This window comes from Amaranthus tricolor, chromosome 6 (assembly GCF_026212465.1).
Source record: "Amaranthus tricolor cultivar Red isolate AtriRed21 chromosome 6, ASM2621246v1, whole genome shotgun sequence".
Lineage (NCBI taxonomy): Eukaryota > Viridiplantae > Streptophyta > Magnoliopsida > Caryophyllales > Amaranthaceae > Amaranthus > Amaranthus tricolor.
This window is the reverse complement of record NC_080052.1, coordinates 30,682,317-30,708,897: the sequence shown is the minus strand read 5'-3', so window position 1 is coordinate 30,708,897 and position 26,581 is coordinate 30,682,317. Positions and strand designations below refer to the sequence as shown.

Below are 26,581 nucleotides of genomic sequence, written 5' to 3'. Positions count from 1 at the left end.
TGTTATTTCCATGGTGATAGAACTCTCATCCTTAATCATATGTATTTCTTCATAATTTTTTAATACCACCAAATACAATTCTTTCAAGTGGTTATGGATGGGAATGAATTTTGTGAAGAAAAAGAATGATAAGAGTAAGACAAGCATGACCTACTATATTAATTTTCATCACCATTCCACATTTTAATACCAATAATCAAACAGGACATTAGGGGATGTACATATCAAACCGAAAAACTTTACCATTTTCCTAATTGCTTGTTTGCTTAAGTGGATGAAAGTGACTCCGTTGAAGGGGAGAAGAAATAGCAATGTGAAACATATAAGCTACAATGACATGGGGCAAGCAATTTAGCGTTGGTAGATACACTTGCTTTTCATAAACATTTGCATCAATTAATACTTAACCCTGCTTTTAAACTGAGTGAGCAATTATATACTCGTAATACACAATAACGCCAAAGCCTTAATTCAAGAATATTGAGTTGACACTCGACACTTGTACAAGAGCAGATTATTGAGAAGGTACAAGAATAGGAAGGCATTTCGGGGTCCAGATCGGATTTGAACCTAAAAGGAACATTAACCAATAACATGAGGAAAGATCCTAAAATCAAGGTTACTCACTTTAGAAGTGAGGAACAGTACACTGAACAAGCTGCTGCTGAACAAATATTGTGTTGTGCCACGAACCGATTCTCCTTGTGTGGGATGATGATATTGATCATCTCATTTCTCATTCCATATTTTGCACACTAAATGCTGATGAAAAGTGTGCAATGGGCTATGGAAGTTTGAGGTTTGGTTCACTACATGAAGTGATCAAAGGGGTGCATGAAGGGTGCCTTGAACAAGGCAAGAGGTGGCAAGGTGCACAAGGAGGGTCATAGAGGCAAAACGAGGCAATGAACGAATGAAATGTGCCTTGAACGAGGCAAGCGCCAACAGCAAACAGTAATAGGGAAAACTTATCTTCTGGTTCAGTGGCAGGGGCAATGTTCGGTTTTCTGATTTGCTCGATACTTGGTGGGAAAGTTTGCCTAATGGGCTAGGGTTTATTCTAAATGCATATATGGACCCCAAATCAGATTTGGAATAATCAAGTGCAGGCTAATAAAAGGGAAAACGGGTTTGAAAAACCTAAAAGTGCTTTGTATTAGAGTGTGTGTGATCTTCATTAAAAGTGATATTTTTGAGCTTGAGAGGTTGTTCCCGAGCCTTATGAGGAATGCGTCATTATTGTACTATATAATTTTTCATGTTTGTTTGCTCTTAGGTATGCGATCTGTTTTTCTCTTGATTTTTCTTTTTTTTTTGGTCAAAAAGAGGTCCCTAACTTTTTATTTCATATTTTCTTCATCCCACAGAGTTTACTCTATCACACTTTCGATGTGGGAGCCTTTTAATATGTTTGGGAGTCAAAACAAACTCAAAGGGACAGAGGAGCCTTTGAAGGTGTGCGAGGTGATCGACCACACAGGGCCCCTCTTTCTCCCTTATATAAAAAAGTTAATTAAAAAAGAAATATGTTAAGTTTAATAATAAAATAAATATATTTGTTATAAATAAAGCGCAAAATAAAAGTTCTGTACAAAGCCCCTGAATTTTTTAAAACGGCTCTGCAAAGGGACACAAGAGAAATCAATTATTATAGTACTGAGTCAAGGTATTCCAGAGCAGAATATCAAAATAGGTTATTCATCAAACCTAAAAAGTAATAGAATCTGGTTCTTTCACCCCCAGATGGTATAATAACAGAAAGCGCAGATACAACAGCGATACCACTATTATTCTGTAACAATAGGCCATACGTCTATGTTTGATACATTTATCCACAATTGCCAATAAGGATATTTTTATAATTAATTAACCTACAATAATTAATTAGCCTTAATTATGTCTCGTGTCTTTATCCAAATTGAAGAATCTTAACATTAGGATAAGCAATGGCCGACTGTTTCAGCAATTGCTTACACTTTTCAATGAAGGAAATTAGCCCAAAAAACTAGAATGTTGTCCCTCATAGATAAAATAAAAAGTATGATATATGTAGCCGAAAGAGTTCTTATATAAGCATTTGTTACATATTTATATTACTGAGTGATACCAATAAATTATGCATTAGTTGTTATTTTTTTCACTGTTACCTTAATAAAAGCTAGTCTTGAGTTTCGACTCTTGAACATAGAGCAAAATCTTGACTGTGGTTACAGTTATGGTCACGACCAGTGTAACATAATTCGCAAATTAGTTCACCTTTTGAATTTGCAACTCGTTGAAAATGACTTAAAATAGTCTAAAATTGATCATAATTCGATTTTTTTAATTCACGATTCGCAAGAAGATTAATGAGTCATGTGAGATATGGCAATGGTCACGACGAGACCACTAAACGGTGGTCGTGATATGGCGTTGTAACCAATATTTTGAAGTAGGATTCCAAGAGATTTTCTAATATAAAAAGGACATAAACAAGAGAAAACAAGCAGAATCAAAATCCAAATGGCCGTTTTCTGTAGCAAAGTAAATTTTTAAACAAGAAACAATAAAGGTCATCAGCAAGACAGCGACTATTTAAACATGCCCAACTTCCCTCACAAGCTTAAAAGCCTAGACTCCAACCACTTTATACTCATACCCCCAAGGAAGTTTCAGCATCTAAAACTAAAATTCGTCGGAAATGACATCTAAAGCTGGGAAACACAAGCATGAGCTAGTAAATATTGATGTTGAAATTGAAGAAGAACCTGAAGAATTGGAAGATGCTCCAGCACATCCATCCAGCATCACTACCAAAATATACTTGAAGCCGTTGCATCCTTCAGAAAAGATGGATAAGGATGTTATTTTAAGGCGCATCCGACATCATAAAAGAATGAACAAGCTAAGACGTGCAGCTGAGGCGCTCTGTGGCTCCACCTTTTCAACTACTGTCAACACAAAGCCGAAGATAGATCGTGGTGAACTACCCCAGCGATGGGTAGATGATGCTTTTGCTGCACTCTAGTATGTTACACTTTAACTATTTTTAACAGGTAGATGTAGGCCGGAGCTTCACTCGCCTATCTCAGGTACACAAAACTCATCCATGTAGCAGAGTCCAAGCTCCTACTATTGTATATCTGAACCAAAGGGCTAGTTTTTTACCTGATAATTTTTAGTCTGTAATGCCGTGATTTATTTCCCCAAAATCAGTGACAACTCGGGTCATTCCTTTCCAATATTTGTATTTTGTACCTCTAAAACTATGTAAAACATTACCAGATTAGTTGTTCAACAGGATATCGGATAAAAATGAGCAGAATGGAACATGAATTAAGCATTTCAAGAAGATATTCGCACATATTATAAAAGACTGTTTAAAGTAAAATCTATAGATGTTCAGCCAAACCAAAGTTCATAACAACCGAACTTCATGAAGATATCAGACATATAATCAAAGAGTTTTTGTGATAAACTCTATATAATCAAAGACCTTGTGTGATTAACACATAACAACCGAAGTTAAGCCAAACCCAACATGTAAATGGCATATTCAGGGTGTTACACTGCCACTGATAAGAGACAGAGTCTGAATTAATTTCAAGATTCCAGTTTCACTACTTGAATTGGCACGAAAATCACATCCTTATTTAATCAACTAAGTTGCAGCAACTCAAGAGAACAGACAGTAAAACTGTAGCAAAAGGACCAAGGGTAGAATCACACCATTCCACTGGCATTAGAAGAAACACTTGGGAAGTGACAACAATGGCCAACGGTCTGCCACTGGCCGCACTTATACAGAACCTCACTTCAGTAATTCGAATCTCCTCCTTCCCTAATCCCAAGTCTGGGACATCTGTTGTGCTGTTGACCCACATCTTGCAATTCTTCAACAGAATATAATAAAAAGATTGAACCTAAAATTCCTTACAAATATCGCTATGTTTCATATATAAACACAAAGGTTAAATTAAACAAAAATAAACAATTAACTGCCTCATTAAATCAACAAAGCTTTCTCAAAGGAATATTGAGAATTTCGATTAGAATATTAGATTATCCACTACAAAATTATCCCAAAGCATAAGCACGTTTCACTGGCCCAGAAAGAATAAGAAACTTTTACAATTAGCCAAAAGCAGTTAACAAAGATGCGTACTCAGCTTTTGTATTGTAGAATACATGTTCCTCCCACTGAGTCGGTCCCAGAGTTCTGCAAGTGCATATAGAAACTACACTAATCCAAATTTTCCAGGAAAAAATAGATTCAATTTAGAAGACAATGTTTCCTGCACTGAGATAACACAGTTCTAAAAGAGGAACACAGGGAGAATAATGAACTCCTAAAAACATCCAATAACAATATCCAAGTCTTTCTTTTATGGCAAGATGACTTTTCAAGTATAGTGTGGTTCATAGGGTGATGCAATGAGAGATCAATTTCAAAAATAATATACAAAAATTGCATCATGCATTATCGCATTTCATCACGTATGCTGACTACAAAAGGCAACATTACAAGATTAAACCTTACTCTTGTCCAAGCTTCCAAGCAATTCAAATGGAATCAGAAATCAAAAAAGAAAATTGATTTCTTCATGCCGAATGAATAAGTGATTTCAGATTCCTTTCTACAGTGCCAGTACACTCAATAATCTACCAGACGACAAGAAGAAACAGTAACTGTATCTCATATTTAGACACAACTGCAGATGGGAAACTATTAGTTTCTCGTATGTCCAAAGGTTATCCTCCCAATATACAACAATAAAGCAGCACTTCAACTCAAAACCTTAAATCACCGACAGATAGACGATTTGGCTGGTCTGATATCCTTCTTTCTTTAACAAACTATATCCTTAAGTTGCAGACATGTCAGCAAAATCTTCCCATCCATTACCGTTGGCTCAACTGCCCTGCCCTCCCCTCACCTTCTGTTCTCTCTTTCTCTGCTTGCTACTCTTCTTTTTCCCTCAAATTATTATTCAAACGTATTGTAAACATGAAGCCCAAAATGTAATTGATCTACTCCAAACAGCAGAGACCAGGGCTAACATAAAGTCTTAAACTATTCCATTTTGACAATGCTGTTATTCGAGGACTATACATCTCATTTTTCGTATTTTGTCAACGAATCACTGCTATAGTTTCATAAGAAAGCACTGTGTTAAGAAACATAGTCAATACAAAGATAAATGCAAATGAAATTAAATCTGTATCAACCACCAGTAGCCTATGGGTAAACTGGTAGTCTGAGCATTTCAATAAACAAGTACAGTGCACAAATCCTAGTTCCACAATGCTCGGACACTATTTCAGAGATTCATGCCAACAACATTTCCATTGGTCTCAGACAATCTCTGTCTGACCTTACTCCACCATATGTTTATGGACTAACTGGCTACACGAAAATTGAGCTTTTGAATGGCATATAACATAATACCATTGCTGTTCAACATATACAAAATCTAAAAGTATATACTATTGTGCTTAACAAGTATTTATCTCATCCACCATTCATGACGAGATATATCCATCACTTTAACATAAACAACTTTCATATAACCAACATACAAGCATCACAAAAGCTGAATGATATACACAAATAACAAGACAGATTTTATTCATATAAACTTGAAGTACAGAAAGTACCATAAATTTTACCAAGAATCAAGAACCTTAAAAAAGTAACAATGTAAGTCTTGATCCATATAACTATATTCCCTAAACTACTAAGACATACTGGTATTTTTCTGTTGATAAACTTATATTTTTGGCACTTGAGAACATCCTGTTGATTTTAAAAGAAGTAATAAATCACATTACATCTTAGCAGGCTTGGGAAAAATATCAGGAGTAAACTTCTGGGCAGCACTTATACTGCCTTTAATCTTCATTAGCCCTCTCACAAATGCAATTTGTGGGTTCATTTTCCCAGTTGCAATCTTAATGAAATCTTCATCCTTGAATGAAAATGCAGCATCTGGTTTTCCACCTTCATAAGGACCTGAAAGTTTTCATAATTTAGGAAATTGATTATTCAACAACATTTCATCCCAATTTTAGTACCCATAAAAAAATTTGAATTTGATCAGATACAAACCCTAACCTTTTTTAACCTCTCCTTTCTTAAGATCAACAGTATAAATCACCTCATTAAACCCAAGTTTCTGCAAAGCAAAGAAACCCACACAGAAGAGTTAATCCAGTATTAATCTAATCAGTAAATTTAACCAAATTAAAACAATGAACCCAATTTTCAAGGAAAATTGAAAAGTTATATCATACTTTGGGGGCAATGTGGAGCTGATAAACCAGACCAATTTTCTTGGTGATTTCTTTTCCAGCATCAGTGGTGAGATGGGTTTTCATTTGCTCCAACAAAGCATCAGATTTTAGTTGCTGATTTGAGTCGCCCATTTCGTGTTTGATGAAATGCCGCAGAGATGTGTATGATTTCTTAAGAATAACAAAAGATCGCTAAAAGTATAGGAAACGGTAGTTGAGAATAATAAATACAAAACGACGGAGTCGGTGATAGGAGTATAACGAAGCACGACCTTATTTGTACATCTCCATCTCAGTCACCATTAATTTTCATTTTAATTTAATTATTTTATTGATTTTAAGCAATTTACATGATAATAGTTTCACTTTTATTTTAATCTCAATCATAAATATATACTCTCTTTTCATCTTTATTGTATGATCCACTTGCCTTTTGTTTTATTTTTCAACATATTTCTTTTAATTAATTTACACCTAAAAAGCAAGTGGTTCATTCTAACAGGGACAATGATAGGGATGACGATGCGTCAAACTCGGGTCAAATTATATATGCTATAACTTTACTCCAAATAAAAGTAGGATTTTTTCACCTTCAACAACCAAAACTCGAATTTCATGTCTACCGACTCAACTCAAATTCTCAGATCTCTAATAGAGTCAGATTATGAGATATTTGTTAATTAATAGAAGTATATAACTTTTTACATGTATAGAAACTTATAACAACAATGACTTACGAATAAGTAACTATTTGCAAATTTTACAAAATAGAAAAATTTATTGAGCTTTTGTAAATGATTATTATAAATCATTACACACAGATCTATACATTCGAGATTTTGGATGCTCAAAATGGGTTTTGAGTACGAATTTTAATCAGGACAATTGCGAGTCGAGTATGTACTAATATTTCTTTGATCTAATCATACATAATATAATGTTCAAATAGTCGTCGATCAAGCTTCGTATTCAATTGGTATAAATTTTATATGGGCTTTACACTTAATTAAATATCATAATTTTATATTTGAAAAAAATGGTCTGTAATAATTGTAAAATACTCTAGATTGTTTTGTTGATGTTGCATTTTGCTTTATATTGCGCCATACATGTATGACGTATCAAATTTTCCTTTTTTGAAACAATCAGCAAAAGGACTGGTATATAAGTTGCGATCATACTAGATCTGACTGCAACGTACTTTGCATTTTGACTCGATCTATGTACAAAACAAAAATATACTTCATCAATGAATATACAACTAATTGTAAGAATCAACTTGATTATTGCTCCTATCTGTCTCTTTACATCTTTCAGCAATCCAACCTTGCTCATCTCACAAAAGAACACCAAGAAATAGTGCAAAGTTGACAACAATAGACCAAAAAAATTCATATATATGACCTATGGTACCTTAACTTATGCTATAATTAACACTTCTACCTTGCATTTAAAGTTGTGACTGTAACTTGATTTACAGTAAATGATTCATCTTGTTTACTAGAAGATGAATCTGTTTCATTAGGGTTCCATCCCATGCAAAAACCTGGGAGTTTAGGCTGAGGTAAACATGCAGATTCACTACTTAACATTAGCACCACAGATGCCATGGTTGGCCTGTCGTCTGCCCTCTCTTGCACGCATAGGAGACCGACTTGTAGGCACCTTAGCACTTCATGTATCGAGTACAACTCCCCTATCGACTTATCTAGCATTTCCGTCCCTTTTCCTTCTTTCCATAGCTTCCATGACTGTCAATATACATACACGATTTTCGACTAAGTGATCGTATACATCATCGATATGTACAAAAAGTCATGCAATGAATTTTAGGGGTGACTTACATATCCAAGTAGGTTTAGCTCATGATCTGAATTGTAGAATCCTCTGTTCTTTGTGCTGCTAAGTATTTCTAGTACTAGTACACCGAAGCTAAACACATCCGATTTTATGGAGAAAAGCCCATCCATTGCGTACTCAGGCGCCATGTAACCACTGTAGGATGGAAGGTGTAAGCTTCATGATATAAGAGCATGTGGTAAAGGAAAGTTTATGCAACTTACTAGGTTCCAACAACTCTCCTTGTGTTTCCTTCGGTTTGATCACTTCCAAAAATCCTCGCCATACCAAAATCTGATATTTTGGGATTCATATCTCCGTCAAGTAAAATGTTGCTTGCTTTTAAGTCTCTATGAACAATTCTATACCGCGAATCTTGATGAAGGTACAAAAGCCCCCTAGCGATTCCACAAATTATGTTAAACCGTATTTCCCAGCTTAGCACGACACATCTTTCTTTATCTACAAAAATCATCAAAAACAAAGATGTATTAGAAAATTAAGCTATAATGATGAATAAAAAACAACGCCAATGCATTAATCCCAAAATCCTTAATGCCAAAACTTCATGATCATAAGATGTAACTAGGTTTGCTGAGCTGGTTTTTATTGAGTTGATTGTCACAAACCTACCACTCACCCTCCTACATTATCTGGGCTTGTTACTAGAAATGAGTGATGAGCACTCACAAACAGACGTAATTAATAATGGGATGACTTACGGAACAAATATGCATCCAAGCTACGATTTCTGAGGTACTCGTAGATGAGCATCTTCTCATCAATCTCCACACAACAACCAAGCAATCGAACAAGGTTGCGATGTTGGAGCTTTGCAATCAATTTGACCTCATTCTTGAACTCTTCTACTCCTTGTCCTGATTCCTTAGATAGTCTCTTGACCGCAATTTCTTGTCCGTCTGATAGCACACCCTGAAATTTGCAAAGCACATTATAACAAGATTAAACAAAAATACGACACTATTAAAGAAAATAACTGATAACAGTAACACTGAGCTACACTTCTCTCAAAAAGCTCTCACATAAAAGAAAAAAATTAGTCCTAAAAAGAAATGTAGTATCGTTCTATTGGATAGGTTGTAACAAGATTCGATCAAATCGATGCATGGTAAGATATACGGAAATATATATACCTTATAAACTCGTCCAAAACCACCCTGCCCAAGTTTGTACGCAGCGTCGAAATTGTTGGTAGCAATAGCTATGGTATGTAGGTCAAAAAATGGCAACTCAACATCATCTAAGTTTTTAGTTTCTCCTGAGTAGTCCCTCTTGCTAGAGATCATTTGCCCGGTTAAAAGAATTTCTTGGCTCTTTTCGGTAACACCTGCCCTTGAAGCTGTAAGGTAACAAATATACAAAGAACAGTATTAAGCAGATTTACAAAATAAAAGGTAGCTCGGACTAGTTACTTTACTTTTAAGTACCTGTGTCAAATTCTAAACACTCGAACATCTTTTATTTAGCTCAAAATGGATTTTTTTTCCTAAAATAACCAAGTTCGAACAGTCAGAATTAGAGTCATCAAACCGATATTCGGCACAAGTCACGATCCGAGGGGGAGGAGGGTAGCATATAGATCATATTTGCGCCCCCTCCAAGAAAAGGGCAAGGAGTATACGAGCCCTCATAACTATATGTACAAGTGGTACGGTTTAAGGTATAACAAAATGTTAGTTCGAGAATTCATATTTCATATATTCGAACTCTTTACTTTACCTTAAGTACTAACCGAAAATCATTAACATTTAGATAAAATAACCAAGTTTGGACACTTGGACACATATTCACTTATATATAGATATACGAGTACAAGTCACATAGATATGTATGCAAGTGGTTTAAGGTAAGAACCAAATGATACCTCTTGTGTCCATTGATCTTCCAAGTAAAGTTTGATCTTTTTTTCTTTTGCGCTTCAATATGAACAATGCAACGAAACCCGCTAGAATTACCACAGAAGCAATACCAATGCCGATCCCCATAACAATTTTCTTTGAGTTATCTGAACCATTTCCAGAGCTTGAAACCCCTGTTTAGTTGAAAAAGAGTTAATACTTGATAATGCGCTCCGTTAAGAAACAAAATCTAAGTCCAATGGCCTATTATAATTCTTCTGTACTCGAGTGGAGGATCAAGTCTTTGACGCTGTTGGTGTAACATAGATTTTTAATATAGACACATGCAATTCGCATTTCACAAATTTTTGTGAGAGACGGTTTCTCCGAGAGACGCATTAGATATATGGTGCTAAATAGCCCAATTAATACAAATTAAGGAGAAAATAAGAAAGTGGGGTTCTTATTTTGAGCTCGTTTCTTTGAGAGACGGTCTCTCACAAGAGTAGTTGTTCTCATTTTTTGCATTGCCCTCATCATGGATTGGACATCATAGTACAATATATTTCCCGTATCACCATATTGCAACGGTATTGTAAATGTTATTAGCTTATCGAGAGACCTCCTAAAAATAGATTTATTTAATTGTATCATTGTGTAGCCGGCACTCTAGAATTTGAGCCTTAAGCATATAATTTTAGCCTTGTGATATGTTATACTCCCTCCTAACCAATTTAGATGTCCCATTTGCTTGGGCACGTTTATTAAGGATGGTGTGGGGTAGGTAAGTAGTGAAGGATAGTTGGGTAAGTAAGGTATATGGGGGTATATTCGTAATTACTTGTGTGAACTAAGGATATTTGGGTAAAAAAAAAGATTGACAAAAATAGAAATGGGACAACTAAAAAAACTTTGCCAAATAAGAAAATGGGACAACTAAATTGATTCGGAAGGAATATATATACCCTATCCACTTTCTCACACAAGAGCTTTTTTAAATAAAAATGTAAATGCATTACATAACTTCTTCATATCGCCCTAAATATTTTACTCATGAAAGATATTTATATCGTGTCATGGAACACACTTTTACATCTTGTTGCACGATATTTTCAAAAACAAATGCAATAGAGGTAGGATGATTAGCATTTGAAGTCAAAAACGATTTATTAATTAAAAAAATAATTAAAATGCACATAAAATAATTTATAATAGCAAATAACTTCTAAAAAATTGTATTTTCATGTACATTAATAGATATTTCTTAATAAACACCAATAAACTCAAATTTAATACTCCCACAATTTCTAATCTACATGTGTCTAAAATGGTTTTTATCATTATTCATCCATTAATATTAATTAATTCATATTTTATTCTATGTAGTCATTAAAACAACATGATCGAGTGAGATCATATTTGATTATCTCTAAGTAAATATTGATTTTTTTATGATCATGCATAACTACATATATTTATAAGGATTGTATTAGTGCATTTAGATAATATACGCAAAATCGAGTGAGACATTTAGAAATATTAAGGGAGTATTATAATTTTAAAAAAATTTTATTTCATTAATTGTGTTATAAGGTTTGTTTTAAAATATTGTTCTCTCAATCTCTTTGAATTTGCACCGTAAAAATGTAAAAATTCCTCACATAAACCCGAATGTGGCCCGCAAGTTTAACGGCTTGGGTATTGGTTCACGGCTCCCCAAAAGGCCGAAACCATGCCATTGTTTATATTTGGCAAATAAAAAAGTCATTTAAGAATATGTTTCGTAAAATTACTTATTGATTGAGAGATATTTATTTGCAGAAAATTTATTTAAAAATTTAAAAGTCATTAAAAAATACTAATGAAACTTAAATTTCATTTTGGTATATCAAATTCATTTTTTAACTTTTTAACCGATGAATAAACTAAAAATAAACCAAAAAAATCAACTCAAAAACTATATATATACCAATGAGCCCATATAAAAAAGGACGTCTCATCAACTTATAGTTCGTGGTATTATTCTTTCTACAAATCCCACTTTCGTACTAGTTTATTCAATGGAAGAAGACTAACATGGATAGGATAATAAATATTAAAAAAACTTAATCCAACTAAGCCTTACTTTTGCAAGGTAATGTTCATTGGCTTTTGGCCAAAGCAATTCACATTTGTTAATTTCTACAACCATATTTGTGTTTTCGATAATGTTAACGTACGTAAGCACACTTTTGGCTTTATTGCTTAGAAAAAAGCCGCCATTAAAGGAAAACCATCAAAACATAAGAACTAGCTCCAAGAACTATCCTAATATTTATCGATTTTTTAATTTGTCTTTTTTAATATTTTTGTGAGAACTTTATTGTTTAAATGGAACAAACTATAAAACTAAACACATATATATATATATATAATGATGATTTTACTTTTAATTAAAATAGTAATGATTTATTTTCATAAATAAAAAGAACGAAAAAACCAACGTAAAAAATATAATTTAATTTTTATAACCATCATTGAGATGCTGATATACTATCTAGATATCTATATTTTCTAGGTTAATTTAAATTTCATTTGTTGAATTCTTATTCCTATGTTGTAATGGGAGGCTACAAAACTAGAAGCTAAACCCTAGTTAAATTAAAGAATATAGTGACCCTAGGATAGCAAAACAGATCTAGACATAAACTTTCTTCTTTCATCAATAAGTATAATCACAAAGTTAATTCCTCAAACGTTTTAAAAAACTGACCCAACTTGCATATGAATGAGTAATTCAAACTATCCACTCAAACTATTTTGAAAATTTATATATATGTATTTTGGTCATTTTCATTGAAATCTACTTTTATACTAATATATTTTCACAATAAATCTATTTTATTTATTCAGACAATATTACATTGCCTTGATTAATTTAATTACTAAATCAAATTTAACGAAAAATATCATTCTTAACTGAATTGAACTGAATTTAGGATAGAGTAATAAAAATTTAAAGATAAAATATCATTGATAATTAGTTATATTATCCTAATTTATTTAGTAGTAAGATTTATTCATTTAAGAATTTTTATTTATGTCGCATATTTGAATTGTACTTAAAAGATAACCTAATATTCCCTAAAGTAATGTTGAAACTCCTAGTTGGATAACTTTAAAACAAAATTCCAAAGGAAAAGACGCAAACTCTCCTACTATGGTTGGCCGAACCAAACCTAGAGAAGTCAGAAAAGACATGAGATAGGTGTGCTTCAACACATTACACTTGACAACATATTAATTACAAATTTGAAAATTGGTGACCAAATTATAATCATTTCAAGATGGGCCCCCCTACGAAATTGGTCCAAAAAGGGCCCCATGACTCTAATCTAACATCAATAATGATGTAATTTGTGCCATTGATCAAGGTCCTGAAAACTTTAAATTAAGGAGGGTATTCATTTAAATATAAGTTTGCCTCTCAAAGATTTTTTTTTAAGTAAAATCGTCTTATAAAATAATTTATATTTAAATATTAATTAATTATTAAATATAAACTATCTGGATTAATTTTAAAACTTTGTATATGTCTATTTTATGTTAATATCATGTTAAGATTATTTAAAATTGTTTTAAAATTTTAATCAATGGCATACAATTTAAAGAACATTGCTTTTAAATGTTTAACATAAAACTCTATTTTCCATAAAAGGTGAGTTAGACTATCTACAAAAAAAAGTCTACGATAAAAGATCTTTTCGAATATTTGCTAGTATATAATAAAAGATTTTTCTATATAAAATTGATTTGATTGATTTACAAAATATTATAAAATTATACTCTATTTACTTAATTTTCTACTATTAAAAATCAAGATAAGAAATTAGACAAAAACTCTTTTTTAAGACCGTCTCCTCATGAGACGATTTAATATGAATTGACCCAATATTAAGTTTTAAAAAAATAATTTAAAATTTTTTTTCATTTACTTAATTATGTTTTTTTTAAAAAAAGACATTAATTGAGCTGTTTGTATGAACCCTGTCTTAATTATTGAAATATCTTACCCCCTCCTATTCACCTTAGGTGTCCCATTTACTTTTGAGACACTATTCATTTATCACTCTTAAATTGCATTTTATTATTATTCTATAAGTTAAAACATAGTCATGTGGGATCTTATTTGATTCGTTTTGATGTAAAGATTATTGATATCAACTTTTTATAATTTTTAATTATATATAACTCGATATATTAAAGATTGAATAAGTGCATTGGATAGAGTGTATAAAGTAAATAGAACACTTAAGATGAATATGAGGGAGTACTATAGATAATTAATTACTTACAAGACTACTTTTAACAAATTATGATAAAGAAAACAATAGTAACTACTTTTGCACTTTCTTTAATAATCTTCTAGTAGATAATGCATTGGAGTATTTTTGTGTCTCTGTTCTTTTAAGTTTGTCCACCTTATTATAACGGATAGTTTTAAAAGTTTGTCTACTTTAGAATACTTTTCATTTTTGAAAATCTTTTTTCCCTAATATACCCTCATTTCTCTCTCTCACTCCCTTATTTCTCTAGTATATTCACTCTCTCACTCATTTTTTTTGTTCTTTAAATTTTGTTTTATTTTAATTTTCTCTCTTATACTTCCAATACAATTATTACTTTACACCACTATCTAATTAAAATAATACCCACTAAAATAAAAGATTTTGTTTTTCTTAATAAGTGTGAAAAACTCAAATTGAACAAACTTAAAAAAATGGAGGAAGTATTTTAATATAAATTATTTATGAAATGATTTTTCCATGGATAACCCCTTTTAGAGCATAATTTCAATACCATCATTATTACTTTATAATTTTTTCATTATAATAATACTTCATCTAATCTAAATATTCAGTTTTATTTTAATTATTTTCAAATCAAATTAATTTATCCTAACTAGTAGGGTTTACTCAAGAGGTGTTTTGGCACAAGAAAATAAAATTTATGAAATTTTAATATGAGACCTTTGAGATAAAAATGTCTTATTCCTTGTTTATTATGTTAGAGACTTGAATGAAAAATATAAGAATGAAACTATGAAAGTCTCAACTCAAATATCACCATTTCCCCACGACATTTTTCTTAAAGACTTTTTTAATTTTAATGTCATTCCCTTTAAATAAATAAAAACTTAAAATTTTTTTAGACCAGAGTCTCATTTTCCTTCTTGAAATCCAATGTGTCAAAACACCCCTTAATTCATTCTTCTTGGAATTCATTTTGTTGTCCTTTTTCATGTGATGAACTCAAAAACAGTATGAATAATAGAAGTATAGATAAAAGTAGAAACATGAAGCCTTTTCGTCTATATTTTTCAATGAAGTCATTATATTGTTTTCAATTTTTAGTCTAATCATGGGTTTTGTTTTAAATTACTATGTTTGTTATTGCTTTTTTTTCAATTTTAAATCTTTTAAATTAAAAATCAAAATAAAAAAAATTAGTTTTCACTTTTAATTATCAGTCTTCAAAATATCATTTTCTCAAAACATATGAATAGTTTTTTTATTCATTAATATGAATTTTAAAAAAAAAGAAACAAAAATGGGCCCTAATTTTAAACCTTAAAAGAAAGAGATGTGAACTTCATAATATTCTAATCTCTGTCGTCTTCTAGAACTCTAATAACTATTCCTCTATCATGCCTTAATCTTAAATTAGAAAGAGCATAAAGCCATCCTAAATTTCTAGTTCTTCATCAACGCTCTACACTATTTATAAAGTAAACAAATTACTCATTAAAAAAATAAATCCATTGTTGATGTCTTACAATTGATATTATATTTTAGCATCATCATCATCACGATCATCGTGATGTTGTATTCTACTATCCTCTACCATTAATCAATAAAATAATTGTCGATAAACCAACTCAATCAAAAGTTTAAGATGATAGTTGAAGTCCCAAGCCCCATAATATGTTATACACTCTAACACATCCATCACACGAGAGTCTTTTGGGTTAAAAGTGTGGATGCAGCACAAACTCTACCTATAATCTCTTGTCATGTTGGCTTCTGATATTATGTCAAGAGATCAACTCAACCAAAAGCTTAAGCTTATAGTTAAAACCCAAGATATTTTATATACTCTAACAATATTTTAATTGTTGTCCATTGAATCCATACAATATTTTCCTCATTATATAGATTTTTTTTATTTAAAATGGTAACAAAATGAATATGACAAATGAAAAATAAAACAAATAAAATTATCATCAAACAAACAAAAAAAATGAAAAGTAAAGCACATACCTAAATCAGACTCAGCCAATCGAAGATACAAATCTTGTCCACCTTGAACATAATCTCGCATATCATTCAAATTATCGGCCCAAATCACACACCCATTACCAACCCCTTGAACAACTTCCAAATTAGCAAAAGCAGTACAACTACAATTCTTCTTACACAAATCCCTACATTGATCAAGATCCAAATCATCATCAACAAATGCAGTATTACTTTCAGGCAATTTCATATTAACCAATTTCAAAAACCCATCACTCCCACAATCCAATTTTGTCTTCCTAACACAACCCCTTGAACCATCTCTCAAATTCCATGCAATTGAATCCTTTGGTTTAAACCCTTGTGGACATTGACAATCAAAAAATGAACTAATGTTACAAATTGAGTAGGACCCACATACCCTATAAGAATCACAATCATCTGCTCTTGCATACCAAAACAATATCCATTTACTTGATGATGGGACCCATGTCCATCTTTGAAGATACCCATCAAAACTTACCATTAATCTTGATTTTACCTTTTGATCATTTATGGGTAATTCAAATGTATAGTAAACTTCTTCTTTACTGCGGTTAAAAATAAACCGAAACCCATTATTACCCGTTCCCATTTCGGGTACTCCACTAAACCGTTGCCCGACCCATGGCCCGCTCCGATAAATAATTTGATCTCCGTTTCTCATATATACCTCCGGGTCTCCATTATAATCCATGTTAAAAGTATAATTACCCGACCCCGGATCATCCGGACTAATCCATGAGGTTAAGACCCGGTTCAGACCCGTTTTGAGATTCCACCCGAGTTTTTGACCCGGAATGAGGGTATCAGTAGGGTGGTTAAAACTCTGCCAAAGGTAATTATCTGGGTTTTGATCATCTTCTTCTCGGATAACCAAATTCCCTGAATCCAACAGCTGTATAACCGGATTTCGACCCGGGGATTTATCAGAAATCCATCTAATGTGGGACCCATTTTCAAGAATCACGAGATTTGATTGGTTACCAAGCTTGAAGATACAGGAATCACTCCATGAAGGTGAATTTCTATTAGCAACCCAGACATATATTCTTTCTGCAGGAATATCTTTATACCAAAGTCCTAAATAATATTTTCTGGGATTCCCTTTGGAGAAAAAACCCAATTCGAATTTCCCACTTGCAGAGATTATTGTTTGGTTAATGGTGAGAGATTGTGAAGAAGATAGAGTATCAGAAAATGCTGCAAAAACAGGGGAAAAACAGAGGAAAAAGATTGGAAAAATGATTACATAAATAATAATAATTAAAATGGTAAATGAATGGAAAATGGTGAATTTCATTCTAAAATTTTTTTAATTTTTCTTTTGGTTTGTTTAATGGGTTTGGAAGTGGTTCATTGTTGGGGAAGAAGTAGGATTTTGTGATTTTTTAGAAAGAGGAAATAAGGAAGAGCAGGAAGAAAGACTAGTTAATTATTAGTAGTGTCGAAGAATTACTAGTAGAAATAAGTATTAATTAACTTAGTGATTAGTCCTACCAGAAGAGGACGTTGTGCTTGTTTTTATGTACTCCTCGTCTACTTTTTATGTGATGAATGATGATTTTATTTGTGTGAACAAAAGTAATTCATTCTCACGTGGATAATAATAATAGATAGATCAAGTAAAGAAAATTGTTATTTACATATATAGAAAGTAAAATTTACTTTAATTAACACAAATTTTTATCTTTGAATTGCGAGAAATATTAATTGATATTAAAGATGTTTTAAAGAGATTAGACGATTTGATAAATTTATCAACTCATATAATCGAACCCGACTTTAACTTATTTTATAATTTTTTTAAAATTATGTATAAATCGATACAAACTTGAAATTAACCTGATGACCTAAATGATTAAATAAATAATTCTAATTGTTAATTCCTTATGCTTTTCATTCTCCTTAATCTTGGATCTTAATTTTATGCAAAAATCTTTCGAACTGTACGGTTAGATAAGCCCGACTGATGTCGTTTTTGATCATTAAATGGAACATGGCATACGAACACGGAATATTTTGGTTCCTTTTAAGTAGAACATACACATAGTAGGAGTGTGATAATTACTCATTAACCAATACGTTTATAATCTCTATTTCAAAAGTAATTTGTTTTCACGTGGATTGTGAGAAAACGAGTAGTACTCTTGTGCGCCAATGGCATTAGTACTAAAGTATAATCCATATAAATCTTAAATTTAACGGGTCTGAATTAAAGAGTGTAATTAAATATATATGGAGAATAAAAAGTGTAAACTTGTGAATAAAATATTAAAGAAGGATGTAAAATATAAATTGTATTGATTAAGTTTGATCCATTTTAGACTTACACATAAAATTTTAATAATTTTCATAAAGTGTGTTTATAGATATATTACTCGAATTTTACTAAAAATAATTAAAAATTAAAAGTTAAACGTAAAAAAGATTGTGATACAAAGGGTTAAAATAAAAGACTAAAAAGACAATTTTAAACATTAATTAATTAATTACACAATTAGAGATTTGAATCGCTATATCGATGAAGATAATTCCTTTTTCACACTTGAGATATTAATGTATGGTCTTGAGTCTTAACTCTTAACATGTTTCGTTTGGGTGGTAATAAGTAATAATGGTAGGTGGTATCTAATTGAAGAATCGGGAAATAAATCTTGAAAGAATTGCAAAACACATGAAATCAGTTTGCATTTGCTAATTGCCATTTAGTGAGGTTAGGAGAAAAAATCATTAAAAATGATGATTCCTCACTCCCACTCTTTTCAAATGGTTAAAGGACTTTAATTTTTTAATATATTACTCAAAAAATATATGGTCAAAACACATGAGTATAATTTTTTTTGTTTTTAAAGAAAATATTTTTATATTTAAACTAATCAACATATAGGTGGCTACAATAACGAATAATTAAATCAAAACTTACATATTTGAAAAAAAAAATATAACAGCGGTGTGAAATTGAGGATGCTAATATGAAACTGAAAATGAATTAAAGTGGTCGAAATTGAATTTCGGTTGAGTTTGACGCAATTAATTTTATCTTTCGAGATGAACATTTTTGAGTTACATTTAGAATTTTTCAGGTTGTGACCTACTAATTTCTGATTTGTTAGTATATATAACATATTCTAAGGCCTCAACTAAAAGCTTAAGCTGATGGTTGCGGTTCTAAGATAAGTGTTTGAGTATATAACATATCATGGCCTCATCTTTTGGTTGACTTGGTTCTTTGATATGGTATAAAAAGCCAGTGTGATAAAACGTTACGGGTTCGAATATCAACCATTCTCATTTAAATTGGAATATTCAGATATGAGGAGGGTCTGTACTGCATCCACACTTCTAACTCAATAAATTTTCATGCAAGAAGATTTGTTATAGTATAAAATATATCTTGAAAGTTAACTATTATCTTAACTTTTTAATTGAGTTGATTCATTGAGTTGATTCCTTAATACAATTAAATATCGTAATCATCTAATTTTAGTTATACTCTTAGCAACATCATTACCCCAAACATCAATCTTACAAGAACAATATCCTGACAATAGAAATCATTAGGTACTTTTTCGGAAAATTATCTTTTTACCATTAGAGAAAATTTATACTTCTTTCCTCCTTCTATTCAATTTACTTGTAATGTTTGTTTTTTTACGTACTTCAATACACTAATTTGATTATTAATATCTTTAATTATTTATAACAAAAAATTATAAAAATTTGATATTAATAATTTTTGTAATAAGACGAATCAAACATGATCTCACTAGACTATTTTTCAACCTATTAATTAAAAATTAATCTCAAATTAAAGGTAATGAATAAGTAGTAGCATTCTTCTAATATTACAACTAATTTAAAACGGATAAATTACATGCATTATGCATAGTTACGTGTGGCTCACTGGCTTGTACACCACCTACTATTTGTAATCTCTTTTTCTTTATTATAACATGAATGGAAATTTGCAAAGAAACACCTTTTAAAATCCCTTTTTTGTAAAGAAACACCTGTTATATTTTTTTTTTGTAAAAAAACACCTTTTAAGAGACTTTTTTTTTAAAAAAACACCTTAAATCAGTTTCCGGTGACTTTTGTCAACTTTCCGGCGTTGACTATGCCATTTGAGCTCAAAAGTCAACGCCGGAAAGTTGACAAATGGCATAGTCAACGCCGGAAAGTTGACAAAAGTCACCGGAAACTGATTTAAGGTGTTTTTTTTAAAAAGTCTCTTAAAAGGTATTTCTTTACGAAAAAAATTATAAAAGGTGTTAGCTTTACAAAAAGGGGATTTTAAAAGGTATTTCTTTGCAAATTTCCCTAACATGAAGGACCACGTCATTTAGCCTATTTAGAAAAAGTCCCATAACAAATGAATTAGACGCAAGTCTTATGTCCTTTATTAATTGTTTTATCGCATGTCCTGTTCTTTCCGGTCGTGGGAAGCATTACAAAGGAACTAATATTAGTTGAGTTATTTATATATTATATACTTTATTGTAAAAAAATAATTAATTTGATTTGAAGAGTATTTTTTAATTTAGTTTGATTTTTAAAATCTAATTTTGATTGTTAATGTAATTAATGATAATGCTTATTTAGTAATTGATCAATTTAATCAACATGCATGAGAAGATTATTGAAAATCCAGAAATTTCAAAATCTAATTAGTATATTAATGATTACTTTAAGGTTATAAATATTATTTTATAATGTAAATAATCAGTCTAAATTTTAATTCATCAATTTAATTAAGGTTATAACTTATTACTAATCACTTTTAAGTTATACTCCTATTGATTACTTTAAGATTATAGGCAATCCTTAAGGTTGTAATTACTTTGAGATTATAAAGTAATTACTTTAATATTATAAGTGATCACTTTAAAGTTATATTGTTTACTTTGAAATTATAAGTAAACACTTTAAAATTTTAAGTGATCACTTAAAGATTATAAATTGATCATTGCAAGACAGTCTAGTACAAGACTTGCTAAAAAAAATATATATGGAATTAGGTTGGTGACGTGTGGGCTGCCAACCACAACACAACTTAGGTAGAACATGGCTTGATTTGAAGCTTGGCCCAGCACCAAAACAGGAGATGTGGGTTTTGTGTGGGCCACAGATAACATTTGAGGAAGATGGCACGATACGACCCATAGCACAAGCAACGCTATGTATAAGATAAATTTTCAAAAAAATAAACCAAATAAGATAACTTTTAAATTAATTCCAAAATTAGGTGTGAAAGTCTCAAATCTGAGGTTTGGAGTTGTTCGCAATTAGTAACTGCGAACAGGTCAAAAAAGACAAAATAGTTGTTCGCAGACTAACTGCGAACAACTATTTGACCTGTTTTGACCGAACAACCCCTTTACTTAATTTTTTTTCCTAATTATTGAGTTGCTATTTGTTGTATTTGCATTAGAGACATTAGAATAAGTAATTACAAGTCAATGTATATTTCAGGCGGGATGATTCATAGCCAAAACTCCGAACATTTGTAAGTCAAAACTTGGAGGCTATAACAAAGTAAATAAACATATATACAACTAAATATATACAAATGTTTGAAATATACAACTAAACAAACATATTATATATATATATATATATATATATATATATATATATATATATGTATATATATATATATATGTATATATATATATATATATGTATATATATATATATGTATATATATATATATGTATATATACATATATATATATATATATATATATATACATATATACATATATATATATACATATATATATATATATATATATATATATATATATATATGTATATATGTATATACATATATATATATATATATATATATATATATATATATGTATATATATATATATATATACATATATATATATATGTATATATATGTATGTATATATGTATATATATATATATATGTGTATATATATATATATATATATATATATATGTATATATATATATATGTATATATGTATATATGTATATATGTATATATATATATATATGTATATATATATATATATGTATATATATATATATATATATATATGTATATATATATATATATGTATATATATATATATATATATATATATATATGTATATATATATATATATATATATATATATATATATATATATATATATATATATATATATATATATATGTATATATATATATATGTATATATATATATATGTATATATATATATGTATATATATATATGTACATATATATATATATATACATATATATATATATATACATATATATATATATATATATACATATATATATATATATATATATATATATATATATATATATATATATATATATATATATATATATATATATATATATATATACACATAGTCGATCCAAATACACAAAAGCGAAACGCTAACGCTCACGACCCTTATCTACCCTATCCAACTGAGTTGGTCTCCGTACACCTCCTACGGTAGTAAGAGGTGTTTGGGAGTCGCTCTGGCAGTGAAGGGGACTGGTACTGTGATGGCTGCGATGACCCAGCTTGCGAGGTCCCCGCAACGTCAACGTGGTATGAAAGGTCCATCTCCTCCAAATGATAGTCATAAGCAGGAGATGAGACGTTCTTATGGGTGGTAGCAGGTGAGATCTCTGCAGCGACTTCCGGTATGAAGTGCTGGAACTGCGTGCTGACAAGCATGCCTTGCGCAATCTCCCTCACCAAGCTCCTCGTGGCTGTACCGCATCACTGTTGTCGCACCTTATGCCTGCAATTAATATTTAGTTAATGTAATATTATATTATGTATACTTAATCATTTTAATGCAAATGAAAACTTACAAATTGGGTCACCGTAGGCGCAACAGGTGCATAATGTGCTGCTGCGATGATGCCACGTGGTGTCATCCATCGGCGAGTGATAGAGAGGAACCACGGCATGTAGTTCGATGTAGTAGGTGCGCCATGAACATCGATCGGCGCACCTTGGGCCAGCAGCTCAAGTCTACGATCCCAACGAGCGATGTGGCGCCAATTGATCTCCATCCAGTTCACCGTACCCTTTTTCTTGCGCGAAATCAGGTGTAGCTCGGGTTCAGTGTCGCAAGGCGGTGGAATGCCCTGTACCAACCCATATTGGCGCAGTACGCGCTCTGGTAGATGTACTTCGACAATGTCAAAGCATATGAGTGGCACAGAAGCCCTCCACACGCTTGATTGAATCTCCGAGTGCTCGGGAACAGCTGCGTAGGCTTCCGCAAGGTATGAGTCCCACAAAAACTAAAATACATGTTATGAAAATGTAAGTGATATGTTAATTAAATTGCAGTAATGTTAATGAGTACTGAAATATTTACCTGGTTGGGTCACAGCAGTTCTAACAGATCTCGGCAGCATCCGAGACCGCTCCCGGTGTGCTTGCGCGTCTGGCGTGCAAAATTTCACCTTGAACCATACCTATGACCTCCATCATGACACAACGACCACTTAGAAATATCACCCATGTCATCAATCCAAAAAATTGCCTCTCGTTTTGCAGTCGCAATTGCCTTTAAGCCATTCATTACCTTAACTTGTTGTCTTTGCTTAGCAGTTCTACCAAACAACTTTTTCAGCTTAACATTACCCATAGCACGATTAAAGTTGGTAAGCAAATGACGTAAGCAAAACCTATTATGATAGGCATTAGGTGGTTGCCACTCCGGCTCTTCCATAGTTGCTAAAATACCCGCGTGTCTATCAGAAATAACATAAACCCATCCTCTGCGTGACATGCTTACGAATACAAGCCATGAACTAAGACCATGCACCTATACACTCCTTCTCTACCAAGGTAAACGCTAATGGAAAGATTTCCTTATCACCATCTTGGGCAATGCCAGTCAATAAGGTATAACAAAATTACCATACAAGTGTGTGCCGTCAACGGCGATAAGAGGTTTACAATGATTAAATCCTTCAATGCAAGGTTTAAAGACCCAAAAGACACGTTGAAAGGTCCTAATATTAGGTCTCACGTATACACCCGTGTCATTGTTCTCCTTAAAAAACCACTCAAGTACTAAGCCCGGGTTGGAATGTTGCAAAGCTTCTAAAAAGCATGGAAGGAGTGAGTAAGAACCTTCCCAAGTCCCGCATATGGACAACAAGGCTTGTTGCTTAGCACACTATGCTTGCTTATAATTCACATCCACACCAAAACAATCTTTAACCATCTGTTGTACGACAGATACCTTAATGGATGGGTCTTTAGAAACACAATTTCTAATGACATTGTTAATGATAGAAGATGTCAAGTGAATGTGTCCAGCCAAAACAGTGTCACTACCCAAAGCACAAGACCCATGCTTACCCTTATACGTGACAATACACCATGAAGATAAATATGAATCGAATGTAGCCCTAAGTCTCCACAAACAGCCCCGCTTACACTTCAAGGTAAGGACAGTTTGTTTGAGGTCTCCGTTCTATACTCCACATTTCTATGAATATGATACACTCTGATAGCTTCCAACAACGCTTCCTTGCTATCAAACATCATACCCATCTCCAACTCTCCTTCTTCGGTGTAAGTGGTATCACAAGCCCAAGTCCTCCAAGAGTTGTCCTCCTCGTACTCGTCTAGAGTTGGACATAGGGCATAAGGTGTAGGAGGAATGATAGTAGGAATGTTGCCTAGGGTCATGTCATTTGCTAGTGCATCCTCATCGACATCCACATCATCCCCAGAAGGATCGTCAATGAGCTCACTACTCTCATTTCCATCATCTCAAGGTCCCATCTCATCACTTTCTCCTAAGTTAACCATTGAATCAATTGGAACTTGATTCGTAGGGGGTTGAGAAAAAGTACAAGATGCGGAAGGAACAAAAGAATTAACAGTTTCCTGAGTTGATATAGGCATAGAGGTAGGAGTAGGATTAGAAGCAACTACATTCCCTAAGGGTACTTCTTCTACGTATAACTCCAAAGAGAGAATTTGGGTGGACTTTGAATGCTCCCATATAGCATCTATAACCTCATCATCCTCAACAGGAAAGGCTAGCAATTCTCCACTCATGTCATATTTATAGCTTATATTTACGGTACTTCTAGTGGGGTCCAATCCAATCTTAGAACATATAAAACGTTTAAACTGGTTCAAATTCATGTTTGAGTGTCATGCAAACAACCTACGTCTTCCCCCAACATAATGAACTTTGCCACTACTTTCTCGAATACAACCATTCCAAAAACATACTATAGTGACGCGAAATGATGTCATTTTCTACATTAATACAAACAAAATCAACATCATCATCAACTTCATGGCTACAAGTACATTATATTCATTTGATTATAATATTTTTTTGATCTACAAATTAATAAAGTCCATAATGTAACTAAGTTCATACATATATAATGCACATAAAATTCAAATAATAAATCAATTAATAAGTTCATAAATGATATTTCTAATACCAACATCAACATTTCTAATAATATATAATGAAAGGTGAAATCAACTAATTCAATATGCTCATCAACAACAATACTTCAAAAAACAACATAAAGCTATGAAAACAATTAAAAATTACCTTGAATAGTTGTGGATGATTAAGAAGAGTCTTGATTTAAGAACTAGTAACCTACATTTGAGAAAATAACCAAATTTCATTAAAACCCTAAAAAACTATATATATATATATATATATATATATATATATATATATATATATATATATATATATATATATATATATATATATATATATATATATATATACACTAAAAAAACGCAAACAAGTTTACCTTTGTGCAAGCTAGAGTATCCCATACTAATTTTGAAGTGCCAAATTGAAAGAGGAATGCAAGAATTGATGGATTGAATCTATGATTTTAGAAGGAGAATGTTGAGTAATAAGGTAGGTTTTGAGAATTGGGGAAAATGGGAAGGAAGGAAGCTGATCTGCGTATTTGTGAAGCATGCTGTTCGCAGTTACTAACTGCGAGCAGGTCAAAAAAGTCAAAGTGTTGTTCGCAGTTAGTAACTGCGAACAACTATTTTGTCTTTTTTTACCTGTTCGCAGTTACTAACTGCAAACAGCTCCAAACCACAGGTTTGAGATTTTCACGCTTACTTTTGGAATAAAGTTGAAAGTTGTACTAATTGGTTCATTTTGTTGATATATTCACTTCATCATTTCAAATTTTCCAACGCTCGCATGCCAGGCCTATTCGCAACACTATCCAAAGCACGGAATAATATAAATATACTCGTTCAAGTTATAATATTATA

At 31.7% G+C, this 26,581-nt stretch overlaps 2 protein-coding genes across 2 annotated transcripts; both read right to left on the bottom strand.

Annotated features, from left to right (window-relative positions):
* Positions 1-5,578: 5,578 nt before the first annotated feature.
* LOC130814892 (sterol carrier protein 2) lies at positions 5,579-6,545 on the bottom strand. Its single transcript, XM_057681148.1, has 3 exons — positions 6,274-6,545; positions 6,095-6,155; positions 5,579-5,992 (listed from the first exon to the last, which is right to left on the bottom strand). The coding sequence occupies exons 1-3, from the start codon at positions 6,403-6,405 to the stop codon at positions 5,808-5,810; spliced, it is 378 nt and encodes a 125-aa protein (XP_057537131.1). The 5' UTR covers positions 6,406-6,545; the 3' UTR covers positions 5,579-5,807.
* A 990-nt stretch (positions 6,546-7,535) lies between these two features.
* Positions 7,536-17,754, bottom strand: LOC130814884 (receptor-like serine/threonine-protein kinase SD1-8). The gene is made up of 7 exons (XM_057681132.1): positions 16,271-17,754; positions 9,998-10,165; positions 9,267-9,472; positions 8,835-9,045; positions 8,337-8,574; positions 8,118-8,268; positions 7,536-8,024 (listed from the first exon to the last, which is right to left on the bottom strand). Exons 1-7 carry the CDS (start codon positions 17,586-17,588, stop codon positions 7,713-7,715), a joined length of 2,604 nt encoding a protein of 867 aa, XP_057537115.1. The 5' UTR covers positions 17,589-17,754; the 3' UTR covers positions 7,536-7,712.
* Between the last annotated feature and the right edge of the window lie 8,827 nt (positions 17,755-26,581).